This window comes from Ipomoea nil, unplaced genomic scaffold (assembly GCF_001879475.1).
Source record: "Ipomoea nil cultivar Tokyo-kokei standard unplaced genomic scaffold, Asagao_1.1 scaffold1043, whole genome shotgun sequence".
Classification (NCBI taxonomy): Eukaryota; Viridiplantae; Streptophyta; class Magnoliopsida; order Solanales; family Convolvulaceae; genus Ipomoea; species Ipomoea nil.
This window is the reverse complement of record NW_017617471.1, coordinates 1317063-1338041: the sequence shown is the minus strand read 5'-3', so window position 1 is coordinate 1338041 and position 20979 is coordinate 1317063. Positions and strand designations below refer to the sequence as shown.

Genomic DNA, 20979 nt, shown 5'->3' with positions numbered 1-20979 from the left:
ACTTTTTTTTTTAATGCTATTTACTCTGTAATAATATAGTATCTGTTGATAATTATATATAATGATATTGTTGTCGCTGAAAATGGAACTTATAATTTTTCATTTGAGAAATTCTTAATGTCACTAAATTATAAAGTCATTAATACTCTAAATTAACTTAATTACTAGTTTTTGAAAAACTTATGTTGTATGAATAAACAACATTTTGGAGGCGGTCAAAGAGGCGTTGACATGGTTGAAGGCTCATTATTTTAATAATATTTTTTTAGAGTCAGATTGTTTATATTTTTGTTTTGCATTTAACTCTCGTTTTTTTTATACTGGTTTGATTATTAAACAATGTCGGAAGATTGTTGTGGACATCGGAAACGTATGTGTTCACCATGTCAATAGGTCAGCGAATCATATAGCTCATGTATTAACACGAGCTACTGATTTTATGTCTGTCTTAAGTTCGTGATTCACTATACCACCGGCCTCTATTTCATCTTTGTTTGATAATTAATGAATACACATCTTATCCTTTCAAAAAAACAGCATTTTGGAAAAAGAAATATTTTGAGAAGGAGAAAGGTAAGGGCAGCGGAGCGGCGGCGGCGGAACGCCCCCACGGCCCACGTGCGTGCGGAGTCCGGGCATGAGGAAGATGAGAGTCGAAAATTGGAAACAGAGAGAATTGAATTGAGATTTGAGATGAGCAGCAACTTTAGTTGTGAAAGCGATGGATCCATATATGTCACAATCGCAATCCCTCTCTCTCTCTCTCTCTCTCCTTCAACTTGGGTGATTGACACCCTCTTTCACATCTCTTCTTCAATTGTTTCACATCGGAAAAATCAAATTGTAAGAAAGCATGGGTTTCCATTAATGTTTGCAGTACCTGCATCAACAAACGCCGCTGCACCCTTCATCCAACTAGGAGCATCTATGGAGATATTTTATGATTGAGTTAATACCAAAATCGTCTTCGACTATAGTGGTTTTTCTCAATTTTGACTTAATGTAGTCCCAGAGTTTTGTGTTTTTACTCAATTTCGTCCCCAGACTTTTGTGTTTTTGCTCAATTTAGTCCCTCATTTGTTATTCCGTCCATTTGTTATTAAATAAATAGACAATTCAGTAATTTTAATATTGGCATCTCTTTATTCATAGACATGTGAACTGCAAAATCCCTCTTTTTTTACGAACTACTCTCAGAATCACTCCTAAAACTGTTAATATAAAATTTGATTCGTAGGTTTGAGAGTAACTCTGGGTGTAATTCGTGTAAGAAAGAGAGATTTCTCACTTCGCAGGTTGAAAGTAAAGAGAGGTCAATATTGATATTATTGAATTGTCCCTTTATTTAACACCAATTTGACGGAATAACAAACGGAGGACTAAATTTAGCGAAACACAAAAGTCTGGGACTATATTAGGTCACCAAAGTCGTTTAGGACAAAATTGAGAAAAATCACTATAGTCGAGGACAATTTTGGGTATTAACTCTTTTATGATTTTTGAGAAATTTTTATAAGAGTAATTAGCAAAAAGAAAAGAGAAATGAGAGAGAAAAAAAAAACTGATTTTTTTAAAAATAATAATAGTATAATAACAACTGTCAGCGCATCTAACGCGTTCACTGGACACAATGGTGACACTCACACAAGGCATCCGGGGTGAAATTTTTTTTCAGTGGGTCCACATTTCTGAAATAACTCTTTTTTGCCGGGCTCTCATATTTCTCTCTTTTCACTCTCTTTCATCCTAAACCCTAAACCCTAAACCCAAAAATTGCAAAATAACCGCTGATGTGCATGTTCTAAGAGCATTTACATTAACAAAAATTCTTGATTTACATTCGAAAGTATGTCTTACTTTCACATCATTAAATTTACAATTTTATTAGTATTTTGACTATTTTTTTTAATTAGTCTACAATACTCTTTCATTATCAAAGCATTCTCACTGTCACATCACATCAAAAACAAATATTTGAATTTATTTTTTAAACTTGTGTTAGATGTGGCTCTATATGATATCTAAAATTTTATATTCAATTTTGAATGTTAACAGATGATTTGAATTTTGAAAGCGAATATTAACTTATTAAATTATATTTTGATTAGTTTATGAGATTATATTTTATTTTGTTATTTAAATTATTTAAATTTAAAATTGATATTATAATTATAAAATTAAAATTATTAACGGCAATCACGCCAGGCTGCGATGTTATATAGATGCTGGTTTCCGGCAGGCCACTGGCGAGGCAACCTTCGGCATAGTACTACTGGCGTCGGAAAGTTCCTTTTTGGCGGCGCGAAACAGAAAGCTACCGATTTGTTTCTGTTCACTTATGGGCCTTATGGTAGAGGCTCTAGCATGTAAGGAAGTCATATCTTGACTTCTGGACAAGAATGAAACAACGGTGGACCTTCTCACGGATTGCATGGAACTTCGGAATGTTATGCGCCAGGAATCAACAAAAATATTGTCCTATATTGGTGTCGTAGTAGACCAGTGCAGGACTTCTATGACTTTATTTAATCACTGCTCGTTAAGTTATGTAACTAGGCATGTTAATTCACATGCGCATACTCTAGCATCATTAGCTTTTTCATAGGATCAGTTTATATATTGGGATTCTATCCCTCCTGACTCGATTGCAGCTTTGATTCATTAATACAATTATTATTTGGTTGGCTTTCAAAAAGAAACTATAGAAAAAGTAAATAAAATAATATATAATGTGTAGGAGTGAGAAATGATATAGCTCACAACAAATGGAGAAAAGAGGAGAAGGGTTGGAAAGAAAATAAGAGTAAATATTAAAAGGAGAAAAAGAATAATTGGACTCACAAAATGTGAATATAAGACACTCATAAGAAGATAATCATTGTGGATGTCCTTATGCTAAAATTTCTATAAAAATTCACTAAAATGCATTGTTAGAGATGCTCTAAGATTGTAAAACTTTAGTCAATTGGATGAAAAAAAAAAATTGTTGCTCCGAGGAGGTGAGGTTGATTTGTGTGTTATTATGAAAAGAAAAAATGATAACAAAGCAAGCACAATGAGAGAGTACGTCAATCTATCAGTCATATTGCATAAATCAAGCAAGAAGCACAATGATTACAATGTCAGCACCAAAACATAATTACAGTGCCATTTCTATCTCTCACTCTCTTTCACCTTTTCCAACCTTAATTACCCGACTGCACATATCCCCCATGCGCCCATCCCTCTTCCAGTCTTCCTTCCATCTTCTTCAATTGTCCCTCGAATTTTGTTGGTCCAGCTTAGAGATTTGAATCTATACTTTAAAGAGCAATTACAATAATAATTTTTGTTCAAATTTTTAATGATATTTTGATTGAAATGAAAAAAGAGAAAATGCGGGGTAAGTCCCACCAAATATGAACAAGACACGTATTTTTGATTTCTGAAGTAAGTCCCACCAAATATGAATAAAGCACGCATTTTTTCGCGTGAGGCACAACAACTGCACGTGGCCACTAGACGTGTTACCATAGTTTTTTTTTTTCCCTGAAAACTTATTTTTCTAGTTTTTTTTTTTTATATATAAAAATCTCCTTCATCATTCTTTCCTACTTAACATCTTAAAATTTGTGCAAAAAACTAACTATTGAAGATGCTTTTAGAGTTAACAAAAATGGAGACATGTGTTGCAATTTTGCATCTAAGTATAAAAGGCTAAGCATGCGATAGTTGTGGTAACATTTAAAAAAAAAATTATTTATTTTTGTTTGTTGATTTTTTTTTTTATAAAGTTTATCAATTTTTAAAAGTGAAAGAATATTGTAAGATCTAGGGAAAAATAATGGAATTATAAATTTAATAATGTAGAAGTAGATTCATTTTTGAAAAGTGAGAGAATATTGTAAGGATAAAAGTAATATCAGTGGGTGGCTAATGTCATGTCTATGTATATTTGAATTGATCTTTCATGAAGTTAATTTTGAATTTGAGATGCTAAGTTTATAGCAAATAAAGTATTCATCATTTTAATTACATTTCAATTTTAGTTTCATTTTTTACACACTACTTTTATTATAGTAATACTAATGTATCATTTTAATTATACTACAGTTTTATTTAACAATATACATTATTACATGAAGGATAAGAATTGAAGTGTAACGCAAGTTATTCTGTGAATCAAGTACAAATATTATATTCTAAAAGTTCACAATTTCAATACTAAAAATATACAATTTATACGTTATTTAGGACCAGGGTCCACCCCTGATCCATGGTATAACAACTCGAAGTGTAAGGGAACAAAAACTCTGACTATGTTTTCAAGCCCAATAAAATAAAGGCCCGTTTAAACAGGCCCATTATCACCTTGGCTTCACTACTAAAAAAATTTGTCCCATGCTTTATTATTCTTTTTTATTTTGATGATGATAGAAACTCATGATTAGGGGTATGTGCTGGATAAACTCAATTCTTACATAATAACTTATAAATCACATATAAAAAATAAATTATATTAAAATAATCCGTGTAAAAGGCACAACCAAGAGAGTTTAAGAATAAACGTTTCATTATTCTTGGACAATGCAAAGAGCGTAAAAATAGATTAATTTAGACCCACTTGCATTTTGGTAGGACCGTATGATTACTTACTAATTAATTAATTAAATTAAAGTATATTTATTTATTACTTAATTAAGAAATATTACCAACTGTATTAAACAAATTGGGTGGTGCACTCCCAAAGGATTGGAGAATGGAGACTTTTATGCGCGAGTTGCATGCGATAATAAACAACTTATTAATCATTTGGAAGGTAGCTAATTAAGTGCATTCCATGTTCTAAGAAATAACTATATAAGTGCCCTCACGAGCTTAACACACTGGTTTAGAAAGCAAAATCTGAAAGAAGAGACTAAGGTTTGAATCTTGGCAGCGGTAATGTGAAAATTATGCCCAAAGTGGATAGATCCCTTGTATACATCGTTATTTGACTTTATCTGCTGAGTCATCGAATCACTGTGATTTAGATCCTCCCAAATACTCTGTCGGACCGGGGTATGGGGAGCTCTTGAGAGAAGAAATAACTATATTACCCCGAAAGAGTGTTGGAGTGGAAAAACATGATTCTTAATTATACTTGAATTTTCTTATATAGGCTTGATGGAGTATGTGGAAAGACTCCATGAAGCAAGTTTTGTGTTGCATACACATATTAGTTCAGTTAATTCTTATATGATAGATTGTGGAAAAATATACGCGACCAAAACTTGGCAATAGTGGTTACGTTACACTACACAATGTAATGGGCTTATTATAGACACTCTTACCATAAACGGATTTTACTCAATTAAAGGAATATAACTAACACGGAGTAATTGATAAGCCGACTGCTAATGTAAATTTATTTGAAATTAATTAAATGAGGTAATATTGACGTATGCAAATGTAACCCTTTGTTTTGATAATTGGAGAAAAATATAAACCATATTTTGTTTTATTGGTATAGAACAACCATATAAGTTGACTTAGAACGCAACTAGCAAAAATATATTTCTTAATAATCAAGTTGATAAGTGGATGGTTCACGTAATCATATCCTAAGTACGACGGCAAATCGGCAATATTTGCAAAATCTTTTGCGAAGGCCTATCGTTCAATTCTGCATATTCTTTAAAGTTTATATATTATATACATAAATATGATCCAACATTCCATTTAGAAACAAATTTGTCGTGATTGCTAAATAAATCTTTGACAATAATGTTTTTTTTTTTTTTTTTTTTTTTTTAGTTTAGATTTGTTAACATCGGTGGCTAGAATCCACCCGAAATGAGTAATTACTGACCGGTAGTTTGTAAAGGTCATGTATATTATATTATACTATTGAAATGTGGTCTTGAGTGCTACATAAATATAAGAAAATAAAGTTATTATTTTGCTATTAGTATAACTATATACTATATATTAAAGTAATGGTAAATGTTTGATTTGTGCAATTGAATATAGGGATGACAATTCTACCCGCATCCAATGAGTTCCTCGCATCCCTATCCCTACGAATTTTATAATACCCGCACAATTTAGATAATGGGTGTGAGTATGGGGGAATTTTGTATACCCGCGCGGGTATGGGGCGGGTGCGGCGGAGGTATCCTCTCCCTGCACCCATACTTATATATATTGTTATTAGTATTCATTTATTATATAAGTTTATGTATGTTTTATAATTAAAAATGCATAATAAATTAAACTTCTTAGTTTTATGTTTATGAAATTTGAATAGGAACAACACAAATAACATAATGAATAAACACTTAATACAAGTTATTTTACCAATACAATTTTAGTTCTAATTAAGGACTAACTTCATTGACTCTTATTAAATTTTAGAGTTATTTTCAAACTTATAAAAAAATTCATGTGATAATTAGAATTGTAGTATAAAATTTTTATTAGATTTAAGTGCAATATTAATAATTAGAGTTGCGGGTTAGGTATTACTAGCACCCGCAAAATCCCCGCTGGGACGGGTATGGGGTAGGAATTTCATTACCCGCGCAGGAGTGGGTGCGGAGAGTGAGGGTTGGGAATACGGGTGCGAGGGCAGGGGATATATCCCCCGCACCCACCCACCCCATTGTCATTCATAATTGAAGACGATAAAAGATATAAATCCCTAAAGTCTTTTATTGCCAAATTGATTGAACGAGTAATATGGCAAGAACTCTTCTTAAAATATGGTAACAACTCATGCCGAAACACACTTTCATATATGAGAGACTGTGTCCCAAATTCAAAATTGACCGCCTAAGATCGATCACTTAACCCGAACAAGGACTATAAACAATCTCATTGAGAACAATCGATCACTAGACTCCTCATTCTCATCCTCATCCACACCAACCACTCTTTACTCATCAAAATTTTCATTTTTCTAAGTAATAACAAAGTCTCACACATTAAAATCAACATTAACTTTGTAACCCATTTCATGAATGCAATCTATGGTTGTGTCTATGTCGTTTGTTGGGCTAAACATACTCGATCTTGACCAATTCTCATGGGATATTTGATTAAAGTTAAATAATATTAATTTGAGATTTTCTTCCCCATTTAATACCCAAAAAATATATTGGACAAAGCAAAGACAAAATTAAAGTTGGGTGTTATCATCTTGTCCTCGTGTTTCATTTGGTTCACAGGTCAGGGGTCAAGACAAGAATCCTTGAAACCTTTTATTTATCATAATATAAATATTTGGGAACTACTTTCTTAGAATTTCAGATTTTTTTTTTTACTTAAAAAAAAAAAAAACAATAATCTGAAATTCTATATGGACCACTGCAAATACGGAGTAGAACACAGAGAATGTATGCAGGAAAAAAAAAAAAAAAAAAAAAAAAAAAAGTCTCCGAGAGTCCGAGGTACATGTTTGCCCAATAATCGTACTGTTTGTAATAAAAATAATTGTAAAATACAAAATATATTTTAAATAAAAAACAAGAAAAAGAAAAAAGAAAAAAAACACGAACATGGGGTCATGCGTCCGTATAAACACACCCATACTTCAGTTTTTTTCATTCATCCGAAAAAACCCAAACCTCTCCCTCTCTCTAGTTTCTCGCTCTCTATATAGTTCAAGAGATCATTGTTTCAGGTTTAGCAATATATATATATATTTATATAGATTTATACATATATATATATATATATTTAGAGAGAGAGAGAGAGAGAGAGAGAGAGAAGATAGAGAGCAATGGAGGCCGAAAAAAGATCTAGATTCAAGAGAATTTGTGTTTTCTGTGGGAGCAGTCCTGGGAAGAAACCAAGCTACCAAGAAGCCGCCATTGAATTAGGCAAAGTTCTGGTGTGTATCGTTCTTTTTCTTCTTCTTTGCCTCTCCTTCTTTGTCTGCTGCGTTGTTTTCCAGAACCCATAATGAAACAAAAAAAAAAAAAAGCTTTTTTGAAATTATTTTCTATGATACCCAATCTTGCACGTTCTCTCCATTTCTTTCGGGCATGTTAAAGATTCAAAATTGCGTTTGAATTGAAAGCCCGTTTCTCATTTTCATTACCAAAGCTTCTAGCTTTGCTCCATTTTCATTCAACGTATTAGTTTAATCTCAGTCTGTTTATTTGCCATTCTTTACCATAAAAAACATGGCTTTAGATTGTTCTGATGATCCTTATGGGGACATTATGGCAGGGAAGGTTTAGGGTTTATGTTTCGTTTGGCATGAGAGAGAGAGAGAGAGAGAGAGGGAGGGGGTTGGGGTGCTAGCTGTAACATGGCTGTCAATTGAGAGCAGCCTTCTTGCATGATCTTTTGTAGTTTATGGGGACATTAGTCCTTAAAAAATTTGCTACCTTTCCATGGGGAACCAAACGTGCCACCTTGAAATCATGACTCTTTTAGTTTCAAGCTCTCTCTCCTGGTTTTTGATATAATCCATTATATTCCTTTGCATATATATATAATCACATGCATCAGAATTGTTTATTAGTGTTTTCTTATAGTCCTGCCAGTAGAGGTTTTGGTTTTTGTTTATATAAAACTCCATTGAAATGATGGTGGAGGTTGTGAAGTGTAGTAATGGGGTTCCTGACAAGTGTTTTCTTCTATGTGCTTTGAAGGTGGAGAGAAGGATTGATTTGGTGTATGGAGGTGGAAGCGTGGGTCTGATGGGTCTTGTTTCTCAGGCAGTTCATGATGGAGGGCGCCATGTTCTAGGGTACTCTCTCTCTCTCTCCCCCTCTCTCATGTTTATGAATATAATATACACATATAGGGGCAACTTACTTTTTTATTTGAGCTGGTTAACTATATATAATGATTGTGAATTTGTTTCGTGGTCCAAGAAAAATATTTTTATTTGAGCTGGTTAACTATAGTATAGTGGATGTGAGTTTGTTTCGTCGTCCAAGAACAATATACACACATATAGAGAAAAAGGTTGGTGTTTGAATGTGAAGTAAAAGATTGGGAAATTGGAAAGACATCCATCATTTTACCCTCATAATAATACCTATCTTTTTATGGATTGTTTCAAAATGGAGGCCTCCCTTCATTATACAATTGGTTTAAAGTTGAAACCATGCAAGTTTTTTCCCAGTTCTCTATGAAGTTGGCTTCTTCTATACTGCCCAAAGCCAGACATCATGGGATCATATGCTGGTTTCTGATAATTAAAAGTGGCTCTTGTTTTCTCTTTTGCCTTTTGGCACAGTAAAAAGCTCATTTTTTTTCTTGGTTTCTCACTCTGTTGATGGTGGACATTTAACTAACAAATGAAAAGTGCCATTTTTAGGTGTTCTCACAGTGCAAATAACTCCAAGTGTCTTGTGTTTGTGTTGAGCTTTTGGGGCTGTTTTAATGAGCAGAATTGAAAAAAGTGGAATGCATTTTGCTCTGTGCAATGTCAGTTTGAGGCCTTTTAGGGGTATGGTATGGTAGAAAGTTTGAGGCCTTTTAGGAGTGATTGTAGCATTTCCATATCCATATCTTGACAAGAAATGCTATTTTCAGTACTAAAACAATGGTACTTCTTAACACATCTCATTCTTTACTGTGGAAATGTTATTTTTTCCTATCCATTTACCCTTCTTACTGTGGAAATGTTAAGCACATTGCACATACTTTCTTCCTAGTAAAGTTAAGTGGGGTTTGTGCATTATTATCTTATAATATTACCAAACTGAGAAATTGTTTGCCTTGAATAGCACTGTGTTACTACTAAGAAAAAATGATATTGTTGATGCATGGTGATTACTGATTATAATTAATATTTGGAGATGTTTTTTTTTTTTTTTCTTTTCTTTTGCAGCGTAATTCCAACTAGTCTCATGCCTAGAGAGGTAATAATCTGAGACTTCCAATCATATTTTCTTTTCTTGCAAATGTTTGCCTGTGTAAAAGGCGCAACCTTTAGGACAGTAGGGCCTTAATTGTTTGATGCTGAAGAGACACAAAGGCAGCTTTATGCTTTACCATCTTTCAAACTTAAATTTAGGTTTCCCTATGTCGTTTTGGTCTAATGAACGATGTTAATAAACTAAACAGATTACCGGTGAAACAATTGGAGAAGTAAAAGCAGTCTCTGATATGCATGAGAGAAAAGCTGTGATGTCCCGGAAAGCTGATGCGTTTATTGCCCTCCCTGGTAATATCTGATCGTGGTTTTCGTGAAATGGAGTACTCTTAAGTCTTAACATGGTCATTACTGAATTCGATTTTCTTTATCCTCAGGTGGTTATGGCACCCTTGAAGAATTGCTTGAAGTCATCACATGGGCTCAGCTTGGAATCCACAGTAAGCCTGTAAGAGAGTTTGCCCTTTCTTTTCGGTATTTTCTTGCAGAAAAGTTTCGACTTTTAGACTAGTTGAAAGTACTTAATGATGAAAACTGCTGAAAATTGTAGAGGTAAGTAGGATTGAGGTAGGTAGATTTAAATGGAAAGGGTTTTCTTGCAGAAAAGTTTCGACTTTTAGTGGTGGGTTTACATAAGAATATCAAAATGTTGATGATAATATTGCCGGTAAGATGGTCATAGTGTGACATATATCCTTTGACAAAAATCATTCTTCCACGCAATCATTCCTTTAAAGACTACTCCAAGGGGTCTATTATTCAACAAAAAGCGAATGGTCATTTCCAGCTGCCTTGTCTACTTTTGGTGCATATTGTAGGCCATTTTCAACCTTTGATTTTACACTTCACTTTCTGCAAGTCCAAAATTGGATGCCATGAAAGCACCCCATCCAAAGTCGTCATACACTTTGACATAATGTTGCCGTGATTCACAACACACTGTCGTCTTCTCAGCTTTCAGAGCTGCATATATTTGCGAAAAATGCCATCTTTCTTGATCATATTCAATGCATCATGATGCACGTGGTCTTCATTTCGGTTCACATGGGAAGATTGTTGAGGATTAGCAATCCTAATAATAGTCACGCTTCATGATTAGGCGTTTTTCATTAGTGGATATTTGTTTGATTTAGAAAGGTGCTTAGCAATATAAAATTTTTTATTTTGGTCAAAGCATGGGGTGTTTTTGTCTGTCTTAATCCCGCAAACCATTCATATTATTCTAATCCTTCTGTGCTCATCTTTCTATCTAACCTTAATATATTATATGCAGGTGGGGCTGTTGAATGTTGAAGGCTACTATAATTCCCTCTTGTCTTTTATCGATAAGGCTGTGGATGAAGGCTTCATCTCTCCAACTGCACGTCGCATAATCGTGTCTGCCCCGACAGCCAAACAGCTGGTCAGAGAACTCGAGGTACTATACATCATCTCAGATTATATTCACAACATTCTCAGCATACATATTATATTCACCTCAAAACATCTTTAAAAACTATCCCAAGTACAACCTTGAATTCTTGGAACTAGTTTATGTTGGAATTTATGTGCTCCCTGGGCCCCTGTAATGCCTCACTTTTCTTTGGTAAAATGGCGTGACCCACACTTTGGCTTTTGGAATCAGACTTGTCTGTTTTAATATTCTGATCAAACATAACCTCAAAAACCCACTTTTTGATTTGTTCAAACCTCAATCTCAGCTAATATTCTTCTTCCATTTATGTCTAAAACATTGACTAGTTTACCTCGAAATGATTGTTTTTCTAAGATGCTAACCACCACTTAGGTATAATAAAAAAATGAACTTTTTAGTTGTATCGGGTACTATAGGGATACTAAGTGCCCTTGTAGTACTCGGTGCAACTTCATGTGCAAATTGACCTTTATCATCACCTTAGACTTTCACGATTATTCTATGAAGTATAAACCAATGACACAATTTTGGGGTTTTTTTTTTTTTTTTTTTTTCTTGTGTACTAGGAATATGTTCCACAATGTGATGAGATAACATCCAAGTTGATCTGGGAAGATGTTGGAAGACTGAGTTTAGCAGAATCTGGTGTTCCCACTGCACAGGAATTGTGCTGATAAAGAAGACACTAGCACTTTATCATTATGGATATTTTAGCATTTTGCAGTAAATATAGATATAATATATATATAGTTTTTGCAAGGTTGTTTTGCCCTACTAAGGCATGCATGCAGATTGCACAAACAAGAAAACTTAGTGCTATTTTTTTTGTGGGGTGGGGGCTGGGGGGCTGTGTCCTTTTGTAATGAAACATGTTCCATATACATAATGGAAGAAAAAAAAATGAAAATCTCCAGCTTTTGTGGATCTTGTACAGATCCAGTTTTCTCCCAATATTCCATTTGCCTTATTTGTTTTTTTTTTTTTTAAATTTTTTTTTGAGTAATATTATATACTGTAAAATAAATAAAGAATATATAATATTTTTTAAAAAATAAATGTATAACAAGTTATATATAGGCACTGTCAATTGAGCACAAGATGTTGAGCCGGGGTGTTAAGTATAAATATTATCTCATGTCCCGGAATATAACCCAATTGATCAACTTAAAATATAAGTTCATAAGTTTTACTTTATTAGCATCGATACGGTGGACCAGAAAAAAAAAAAAAAAAAAAGTAAAAATTTGGTCTTGTTGCTGGTGGGTATGAATTAAAAGGTGAGCCGACAGGACAAGCTTTGTTACTAAGATTACAGAATAAATTATATTCTGATCTGCAACAATAATGACAATTATAAATGGATAAACACATTATTGGTTGATTATTGATGGAGATGCTTATTGCTGCTTGATTAAGGAATTTCAACCAACAAAACTGAACATTTCTGAATCCTGGTTAATGGGAGGGGGTGGGGGGGTTAGGTCATAAACCAACCACTAATGATACAACAAACGAATCTGCTATAGATAATTGAGGATTGCATGTGATATATAATGGGATTTCTTCAGTCAACCAAAATCTGTCTGATACTTATTCATACTTTTGTTTTCATAAGATAGATAATTGCTAGAATCTCGATTGTTTGTAGTGAGATCCGGGAAAAGTCAAACTTAAACCATAAATACTAGCAATTATCAACTAATAATTCAAAATTTACCCTTCAAATGTAAGAGATGTGGGGCGGTTGTGTGGCAGTGTTTAAGCCCGTTATGCTCACACAGCTGCAAAGTATTCCTTGCTCAGCTTGGGGTCTGGCTTCATCGACTTCTCCCCGGGCTTCCATCCAGCCGGGCATACCTCGTCTGGGTTCTCTTGGACATATTGCAACGCCTGAGGCGAGCACCCAAAGTATGTCAGTTTTCTTAATGCTCAATTGAGTTTGTGGAATTGTTGTTTCCACATTGTCAAAAAGAATGGCCGATAATCTTTATGTTTCACTTCCGTTTTTATCTTTCACGAGCCAAACTCGTGTTAAGCATTGTTGGGAAATCCTATATACCCTAGAGCTCACAGATTTCAATATTCTTAATCGCACTTTAAAGCACATACCAAGCTCAAATCCAAGGTTGAAAAGATCCAAAATGCAACGTCAAGTTTTATGGTTACCTGGAGTGTTCTCATTGTTTCGTCAACACTTCGGCCAATAGCTAGATTGTTGATGGTCGAGTGTTGAATAACTCCCTCCTTGTCAATAATAAAGAGTCCTCTCAACGCAATTCCCTGGATTACACGAGCCACGAGCAAGGGAATAGAAAACCAATTAAAGGTACTTTAGCAAAGGTAATTCAGAGTACAAACACCAACCACCAAGTATAAAGGTCACGATAGACACATCAGAATAGCATCATATGTCTTGTATAAGCATGCATATTTTAAAAAGGGAAATGCTGAAATTAAGCAGTTTCAACTAAATCATGCAACCCAAATAGTTGTTTCTTGGGACGGATCAACAAAAAGGGTAATCTTTAACAGAATCGCATTCTTACCTGATCAGGAATCAGAACATTATAAGATTTTGATATTGATTTGGTGACATCAGAAACCAACGGATACTTCAGATCACCCAAGCCCCCAGACTTTCTATCTGTCTGGACCCATGCAAGATGAGAGAACTGCAAAGAAGTTAACATGCAGATGAGTAAATAAAATGGTAGTTACCATATATCAAGAAACAGAAGAGAAGAGGCAAGAACAATAGCCAGTACAAGCTACTAAAAATCAGGATAACAGAAGTGATAACCCTTGCAACTACCAAAGTACAGAGTAATGTTTAATGATGGCAATGCAGCACAAAAACTATTATAGAACACAAACCTAAGACTATGTTGCATAAAGTCTATTAAGAATAAAATTCAGACATGGTTGGAATCAGACGATTGGCGCTTTGAATATTTGCGTCCCCAGCATGTTGTATCAAATATCAAGGTAAAAGGCGTGCAGTGATGCTAACAACTAAACAACCATCTTCCAAGTGAGTTATAGGTCAGAAAGAAAGTATGATAATGATGTTCATCAAAATATGGAGGCACATGCATACAATAAAGAACTGAATTGTGAAAATAACTCACCACACTGTCAACTGATACACCCAAAATTTCAGTGTTCAACTTCTGAAATTCCTCATAGCGGTCACTGAAAGCAGTGATCTCTGCAAAATAAATGAAAAGAGAGCTGTTTAGGAAACAAGTTCAGCAAGCATATTACAGGTCTAACTCATTATAGCCATGTGGAAAGTCCTGCTATGTTATTTCTTGAACTCACCGGTGGGACAAACAAATGTGAAGTCCAGTGGGTAGAAAAAGAGAATCACATATTTCTTCCCAATATATTCTGAAAGCTTAACCTGCAATGACAATAAATGATTATATGAAACAAAGCACAGCATCCTACACTCTGTTATGGGGAAAAATACAGAAAACTAGTACTTAATTAGGAAAAAAAAAAAAAAAAAAAGGTGAGCATTAAAAGGAAAATTCATTTGAGAACAACACCTCAGATCTCAAAAAAAAAAAAAAAAAAAAAAAAAAACATTGAAATGAATAAATGGCTATTGTTGTATAAAGGTTAGTTGTCTAAAATTCTGGCTTCTATTTTGAAAAACTTCAGTTGTCAATTTCAACAGGATGCAATTCTCCAAAAATGTACCCATAAAATTGACAACTCGAACTTAAGAGCAAGTATTAAACAATCTACCCCCTCACTTCTCCTTCACCCTTGCTCCCTTTCATGCACAACCCTTAGACCTCTCTTGCCCATCTACCCTGTCACCACTTCCAATCCACGGTTTAGAATCAACTACCACTTAACCCCTTATATTTGCATCCTCTGCCTACTACTCTACTAGCCACCTCTACAGCTCTACTTGTTGGCACTTCCCTGAGGGAATTCCAAGGCATACCTCAAAAATCGGCTAAGAAACTTCAACAAACATCATAATGTTAAACAATAAATATCCAGTTATGCAATCTCAACAAATGTTGATTCCTCCAGTAATTTCAGCAAATTAATTTGATCATTTGTGGTTGATTTTGAGATAATGGTGGGGAGGATGAAGGGGACAGCGGTGATGAACAACAGGGAAAAAAAAAAAAAGTAAGGAAAGAGATCATGAGGTTTGGAGCCTTGTTTCAGTTTCTGAGATACCCGGAAAGGTAACAAAATAAAGGAAGCAGGAAGTGGAAGCAAAGGAGAAAAATAATCTAAAACAAATTCTTGTTCCTTAATTTTTTTTTCTTTAGTTGAGAGTAACAATGCATAGTATGCTGAGGCCTGAGGTGTACTTCTCATTTCGTCATTGGATACTATGGCATTAACACTCAGTTGTATTGGTCGGGAAGGGATCAGCCTTGAGGACAAGCAGAAGGTAAGGCTATATTCTGCAAAGTAGGAAAACCATTTGTCCTGCAATGAAATGTACCTTGATGAATTCCTGATCAAAAACAGCCTCAGCCTCAAAATCTGGTGCCTGATTCCCTACCAATGGAAGTTCACTCTGTGGAAAAAAAAAAAAAAAAAAACTTCAGCTGAATGAGTCATGAATATTTAAAATACCAAAAAAAAAAAAATGCAATCAACATGCCTAATTTACACAAACTATAAAATTAAAACAAAATGAGAGAATATCAGAAACTCTAAAAACTAGAGCAAGAACCAATACGCGTATATTTACACAAAGTAGAGAATGTCAGCAAGGGTATCATTCTTTTTTAAGATATATATTTTTTTTGAAAGGATCTTTTTTAAGATGTATGATTCATATCCTGCATGAAAAATTCACCTGAATCCGAGAATCTCTATAAGAATACCTAGACATTTCTCTCAGACTCTCACACATTGATAACTTGAAACAGCAGTCAATAAAGGCTAAAGCTTTTGACAGATAAAACTTAGTTTCAGAATATAAAAGACACAACAGACTCCAAAGAAAAGTCAGACCAGTCTTTGTATAACTTGAATGCTAAGCCATTCCTCCACCATTCATCAGAGTTGAGTAACTGATTCAGTGCTAGATCATTCACGTAAATACAAAAATAAATCACATGAAAGGACTTAAAAGCAAAAAAGGACCGATCTTTAACTCTTTCAGGCTTTCAGCATCGAGTATATCACCGAACAGACAGACATGAGCGAAATGCAGTAATGGGGGAAAGGGGGCTGCTTACTGAAGCGCGAACGACGAAGCTGCGGTGCTTAGCTTGAGCGGCGCGGGAAGATAGGGTGCGAGGGACACGGGAGACCAAGGGCTTGGCATTGCGGAGACCATTGAAAGATGACTGAACAGTTAGGGTTTTAGAGAAAGAGGGGTTTGCTGAGGACTTGGGTGAAATGGCTGACTTGGGGTTTGACAAGAGCAGAGCCGTTGAAGTTGCGGCGGACGCCATTGAAGAATAGGTAAAAGAGATCGGAGCAGCAAAGAAGGCAGAACAGAATCGTGTTTGATGGAAATGGGATTCCGGCGACTGGCAAGTAGCGGCAGCGTTATAAACGAGCAAAGACTCGTGGCATGTTTCGAATTTCTATGAGCCTTAAATCTCTAAATCAAGCTATCAAGTGTCTACAATTTAGCAAAAAAAAAAAAAATAATAATAAAAAAAAAATAAGTACACCCAAAAAAAATTAGAGCCTCAAATTATTAAAAGTTTCAATTGAATTCTTAATCTTATTAAAAAAAAAAAAAAACAATGTAATACAAGTCGCTAACATTTATAAACCAATTGGCATCAGTCTCCCTATGAATATAACAAATTTGACAACTCTAATATTACCTTATAAGCTCACCAATAGCTTAAATGATATAGGAAAAACAAACAATTTGCCTTGCCCAATTTGAGTCACTATTAATCATCACCTCCTCTAAAGACTGGTGTCTAACAAAGTAACATATGAAAAATAGCCAAAAATTACAACCAAATTTACTACAAGCCCAATATTATATTGTCCACAAAAGACGAAATTCCTTACCCCCAAGACTTTGGTATCATATTGAGACACACAAGTCCATTATCCTCTATAGTCTCAAAATCCATATTGCGTTATTTGCAAGTTCAACTCAAGTTTGTCAATGGAGACAAACACGACATTATTTGGGGTCTGCTTGTTTAAAGATGATGGAGTTTTTATGGCTACCATGAATGACCTTCTCATTTGTGTACAATACCCGATGATGGCTAAAGCACTAATATGCTATGAAGCTCTATCGTAAATTAAAGACAAGATTTTGAAGAGCGTCTTAGTTGAAATAGATTGTCTGAATTTAACGCATGCTCTAATTCGTAAGGTGTTAGACATCTTTTATGTTGGCTTGGCTACTCATGCATGCATGGCCCTCATTAACATGTTTAGTTCTTGTATAACTCATCACATTAAGCGATCAACGAACTAGCCTACCCATGCTTTAGCTAAACCGGTTGGTTCTCTAATCCACCTCTTTTGGGGCAGGGTGTAAATGTGTAATATTATATTGGTTTGATTTATAGAGACCCTTGCAATGCAACCATTATCCTCAAGTACCATAAGCTTCCAATTTTGAGATTACAGTCATCTTTAGCAAATGCCATCTCAGCCTCCCTTCTTATCTTTTTCCTCCATGCCCCTTAACTCTCCACCATACGACAATGTGACCACCACCACAACATGCCACAAACTCTCAGCCTCTCTTCCGCCACCGCCTCCCCCGCCGCCCTTCTCAAGCCCAAACTCCCATCTCCGCCGCCCAAACACCTCCACCTCCCTCCCGCGCCTCCTCCTCCTCCTCCCGCCGTCGATCTCCCCGACGTTTCGCTCCCCGCGAAACCCGAGCCCTTCAGCCCGCACCAGAATTCCCAGCTGCTTCAGGAGAAGCTTCTTTACTTGGATTCCCTCGGAGTAGACTCCTTCCGCTGCTTCGCTTCCCACCCGCCGCTCGTCTCCGCCTCGCTCCCGCAGCTCAAATCCGTCATTGATTTCCTGCACGCCCTCGATCTCGGCATCCATGGCGTCCGGCGAGTGCTGCACATGTGCCCGGAGATCTTAACCACCCCTCTCTCCTCCACGCTCCTCCCCGCCGTCACGTTCCTGCTCCGCGAGGCCGGGGTGGACGCCCGGAGCCTCCCCGGAGTAATCCGCCGACGGCCGCGGCTGCTCACCCGTCCCGTGGAGGAACATCTCCGTCCAACTCTCCGTTTCCTGCAAACCACCATCGGAATCGAGGACGTTCCCAGATGGGCGACCCTTCTTTCCTGCTCCGTCGACTCCAAATTCATCCCCAGACTCGACTACTTCCAAAAACTGGGGTTTTCGAGGCAAGAAGCCACGGCGATTCTCCGGCGGTTCCCTCCCCTGTTCCGCTACAGCATAGAGGAGAATCTGGAGCCGAAATTCAACTACTTTCTAGTTGAAATGGGAAGGGAGTTGAAAGAACTGATGGATTACCCGCAGTACTTCTCGTTTAGCTTAGAAAACAGGATCAAACCCAGACATCAAACGTGCGTGGAGAAAGGGGTGTGTTTGTCGCTGCCTCTGATGTTGAAATCGTCGGAGGTTCGGTTCCGGGATAGGTTGGAGGTCTGCTGCAGTTCTTCCATGCCGGTGAGAACCTCTCCCCTGTGGCGTGCCAAATTTGATGATAATGTCACACTGTAATATAAATACAATTAACAAACAGTTGCTTCAATTCGATGCTTCGGTTGTTCTTATAAATATATGATGATTGAATTGGTTTTCTTGTCCTTGATCTAATCTCTTCCCGTGTATTCACGTCGCCTGAAATTTCGATTTCTTTAATATAATGATGACAATCTTATAAATGGTGGCCTTTCTTAGCTATTAGATCGAGTTAATTAGTGACAAAAGAGAGGGTAATAGAGTGTTTCTTATTGATAATGAAGTAATATAGAGGCCCGTAACTGAGGCTCGATGCCACAACCTCTCTTAAATCTTTAGGCCAGCTATTTCATCCAAAAGAAGTTTTTACAATTCACTGAGGGGATTAGTTACTGTGTCTGCGAGTGTAAATTCTGGGTATACCCAAAAAATAGAGGCCCCCTAACACTCGTTTCAAGAGGGTTGGATATAGAGGGGGTTACATTGGTCGCCTGATATGAAGTTATGATTGAAGGCAGCTGTGTGGGGCTCAAATCTATTGAAACAGTTGATGAATTGATTGTGTGACACGTGAAATAGTCGCGTAAAATTGGAATCACCTATGTAAAGTCATGATTGAAGGCAGCTGTAGCTTGTGTGGGATTCGAATCTTATTGAAACATTCAATAGATTGATTGTGCGACTCGAGAAATTGGGAATGATATACCTTTCATTTGGAATGAAAACAGTTGCCATAGACCACGAGTTAAATGGTAATCACCAAAAAAAATTATCTCTTTTAAAAAATACATGATAACTTATGCATTGATCATGAAGCATGTCCTATATGCTTGTGTTTGGCTGTCTGCCCCAGTCCATTTTGATGCGTATCAATATATAATTCGCTGAGTATAGCTAACTCTAATTGCATTCTAGGTCGGGCATATATTATCGTCAAGCTATAAGCTCAGCTCGATAGAGTGATTTGTTGATAATTCCCCCAACACTTATGATGAAGACTTGTCCCTTCAGATCGAGTCAAAAGAAGCATGATTTGCCGAGTTTATTTTCTTCTTCTTCTAAAAAATTGAATCTCCAATTTCAAAGGCTCTCACACCCTAATTTAACGAGCATTTTGTTGGAGATAATGAACCACGATCGATTTAATATCTCAAAAATAATATTTATATATACACACAAGTATATAAAATATTATTGGATATTTACCCGAAATATATATACACACACAAATATATATAAACGGATCCGAAGGTTATATATACATGTATATCTACGAAAAAGATATACCAATATATATTAACCAAAATTGAAACTAATAATCCTCGGATTATAAGTCCAATCCAACTAAAATATCAAAAGAGAGAGAACGGATTTTTGCTTAAAAGCATAATCCAAACGAGAAAGAAGGAGAAGGAAGAAAGAAATGTACGAGTTAGGCGAGTGCCATTCTTTCCTTAAAACCTTATTTGCCACCTCCCAAAAGTGCTAAGAGCGTTGTGGCCTAGGCTTCCCAGGATAAAACGTACAACGGTTCGACGTTTGAGCACCCAAACGAACGAACCCGGCGAACAAGAGCATGGGACGAACACAGTTACAAGAAGGGAGTAGGAGCAGAGATTTTGGAGCTGGGAAAACAGAATTTCAGTGTTGTGTGTGTTGTTTTCCGTCTATGTAGAAACATTGCTGCTACACCCCTTCTTATATAGGAGGTGAGGAATCAATAGCATTTAGTTTAGCATTTAATCCACAATTTGTAACACCTGAAACAGCCACCATTATTGAGATTTAACTCAAAAATTTAAAAGGTGGAATTAATACAAGATTAATCCTGTAACAGTCCAGAACTAACAAATGGTCCGCGCTGTTTCAGCTCAGTTACTTTCGGGATGCACGAAAGTTCGTGCTCAGTGCACACGAGACTGAATTCTCGTGTGTGCTCACAACACGAGAGTCAAACTCTCGTGTAACCTCATGACAGCGCACGAGAGATCAAGTCTTGATCTGCACACGAGACTGAATTCTCGTGTGTGCTCACAACACGAGAGTCAAACTCTCGTGTAACCTCATG

At 36.0% G+C, this 20979-nt stretch overlaps 3 protein-coding genes across 3 annotated transcripts; 2 read left to right on the top strand and 1 right to left on the bottom strand.

The window, feature by feature from the left end:
* The first annotated feature begins 7585 nt into the window (after nt 1-7585).
* Nucleotides 7586-12104, top strand: LOC109181366 (cytokinin riboside 5'-monophosphate phosphoribohydrolase LOG7-like). The gene is made up of 7 exons (XM_019331116.1): nt 7586-7852; nt 8622-8719; nt 9812-9842; nt 10048-10147; nt 10234-10304; nt 11130-11273; nt 11837-12104. The coding sequence occupies exons 1-7, from the start codon at nt 7742-7744 to the stop codon at nt 11942-11944; spliced, it is 663 nt and encodes a 220-aa protein (XP_019186661.1). The 5' UTR covers nt 7586-7741; the 3' UTR covers nt 11945-12104.
* Nucleotides 12105-12816: 712 nt separating this feature from the next.
* Nucleotides 12817-16852, bottom strand: LOC109180906 (2-Cys peroxiredoxin BAS1, chloroplastic). Its single transcript, XM_019330620.1, has 7 exons — nt 16493-16852; nt 15748-15822; nt 14592-14673; nt 14399-14478; nt 13817-13942; nt 13437-13550; nt 12817-13160 (listed from the first exon to the last, which is right to left on the bottom strand). Exons 1-7 carry the CDS (start codon nt 16709-16711, stop codon nt 13044-13046), a joined length of 813 nt encoding a protein of 270 aa, XP_019186165.1. The 5' UTR covers nt 16712-16852; the 3' UTR covers nt 12817-13043.
* A 945-nt stretch (nt 16853-17797) lies between these two features.
* LOC109180935 (transcription termination factor MTEF1, chloroplastic-like) lies at nt 17798-19046 on the top strand. The gene has a single exon (XM_019330655.1). The coding sequence runs from the start codon at nt 17964-17966 to the stop codon at nt 18948-18950; it is 987 nt and encodes a 328-aa protein (XP_019186200.1). The 5' UTR covers nt 17798-17963; the 3' UTR covers nt 18951-19046.
* The last annotated feature ends 1933 nt before the right edge of the window (nt 19047-20979 follow it).

Excerpts from the sequence above, each read along its gene's own strand:
- LOC109180935 (XM_019330655.1), top strand. The coding sequence starts at position 17,964 with ATGCCACAAACTCTCAGCCTCTCTTCCGCCACCGCCTCCCCCGCCGCC.
- LOC109181366 (XM_019331116.1), top strand. The coding sequence starts at position 7,742 with ATGGAGGCCGAAAAAAGATCTAGATTCAAGAGAATTTGTGTTTTCTGT. Across the intron at positions 8,720-9,811 it reads GGAGGGCGCCATGTTCTAGG|CGTAATTCCAACTAGTCTCA; the intron begins GTACTCTCTCTC and ends TTTCTTTTGCAG. Across the intron at positions 10,305-11,129 it reads TTGGAATCCACAGTAAGCCT|GTGGGGCTGTTGAATGTTGA; the intron begins GTAAGAGAGTTT and ends TATTATATGCAG.
- LOC109180906 (XM_019330620.1), bottom strand. The coding sequence starts at position 16,711 with ATGGCGTCCGCCGCAACTTCAACGGCTCTGCTCTTGTCAAACCCCAAG. Across the intron at positions 15,823-16,492 it reads GCTTCGTCGTTCGCGCTTCA|AGTGAACTTCCATTGGTAGG; the intron begins GTAAGCAGCCCC and ends TTTTTTCCACAG. Across the intron at positions 14,674-15,747 it reads TTGATCAGGAATTCATCAAG|GTTAAGCTTTCAGAATATAT; the intron begins GTACATTTCATT and ends TTGTCATTGCAG.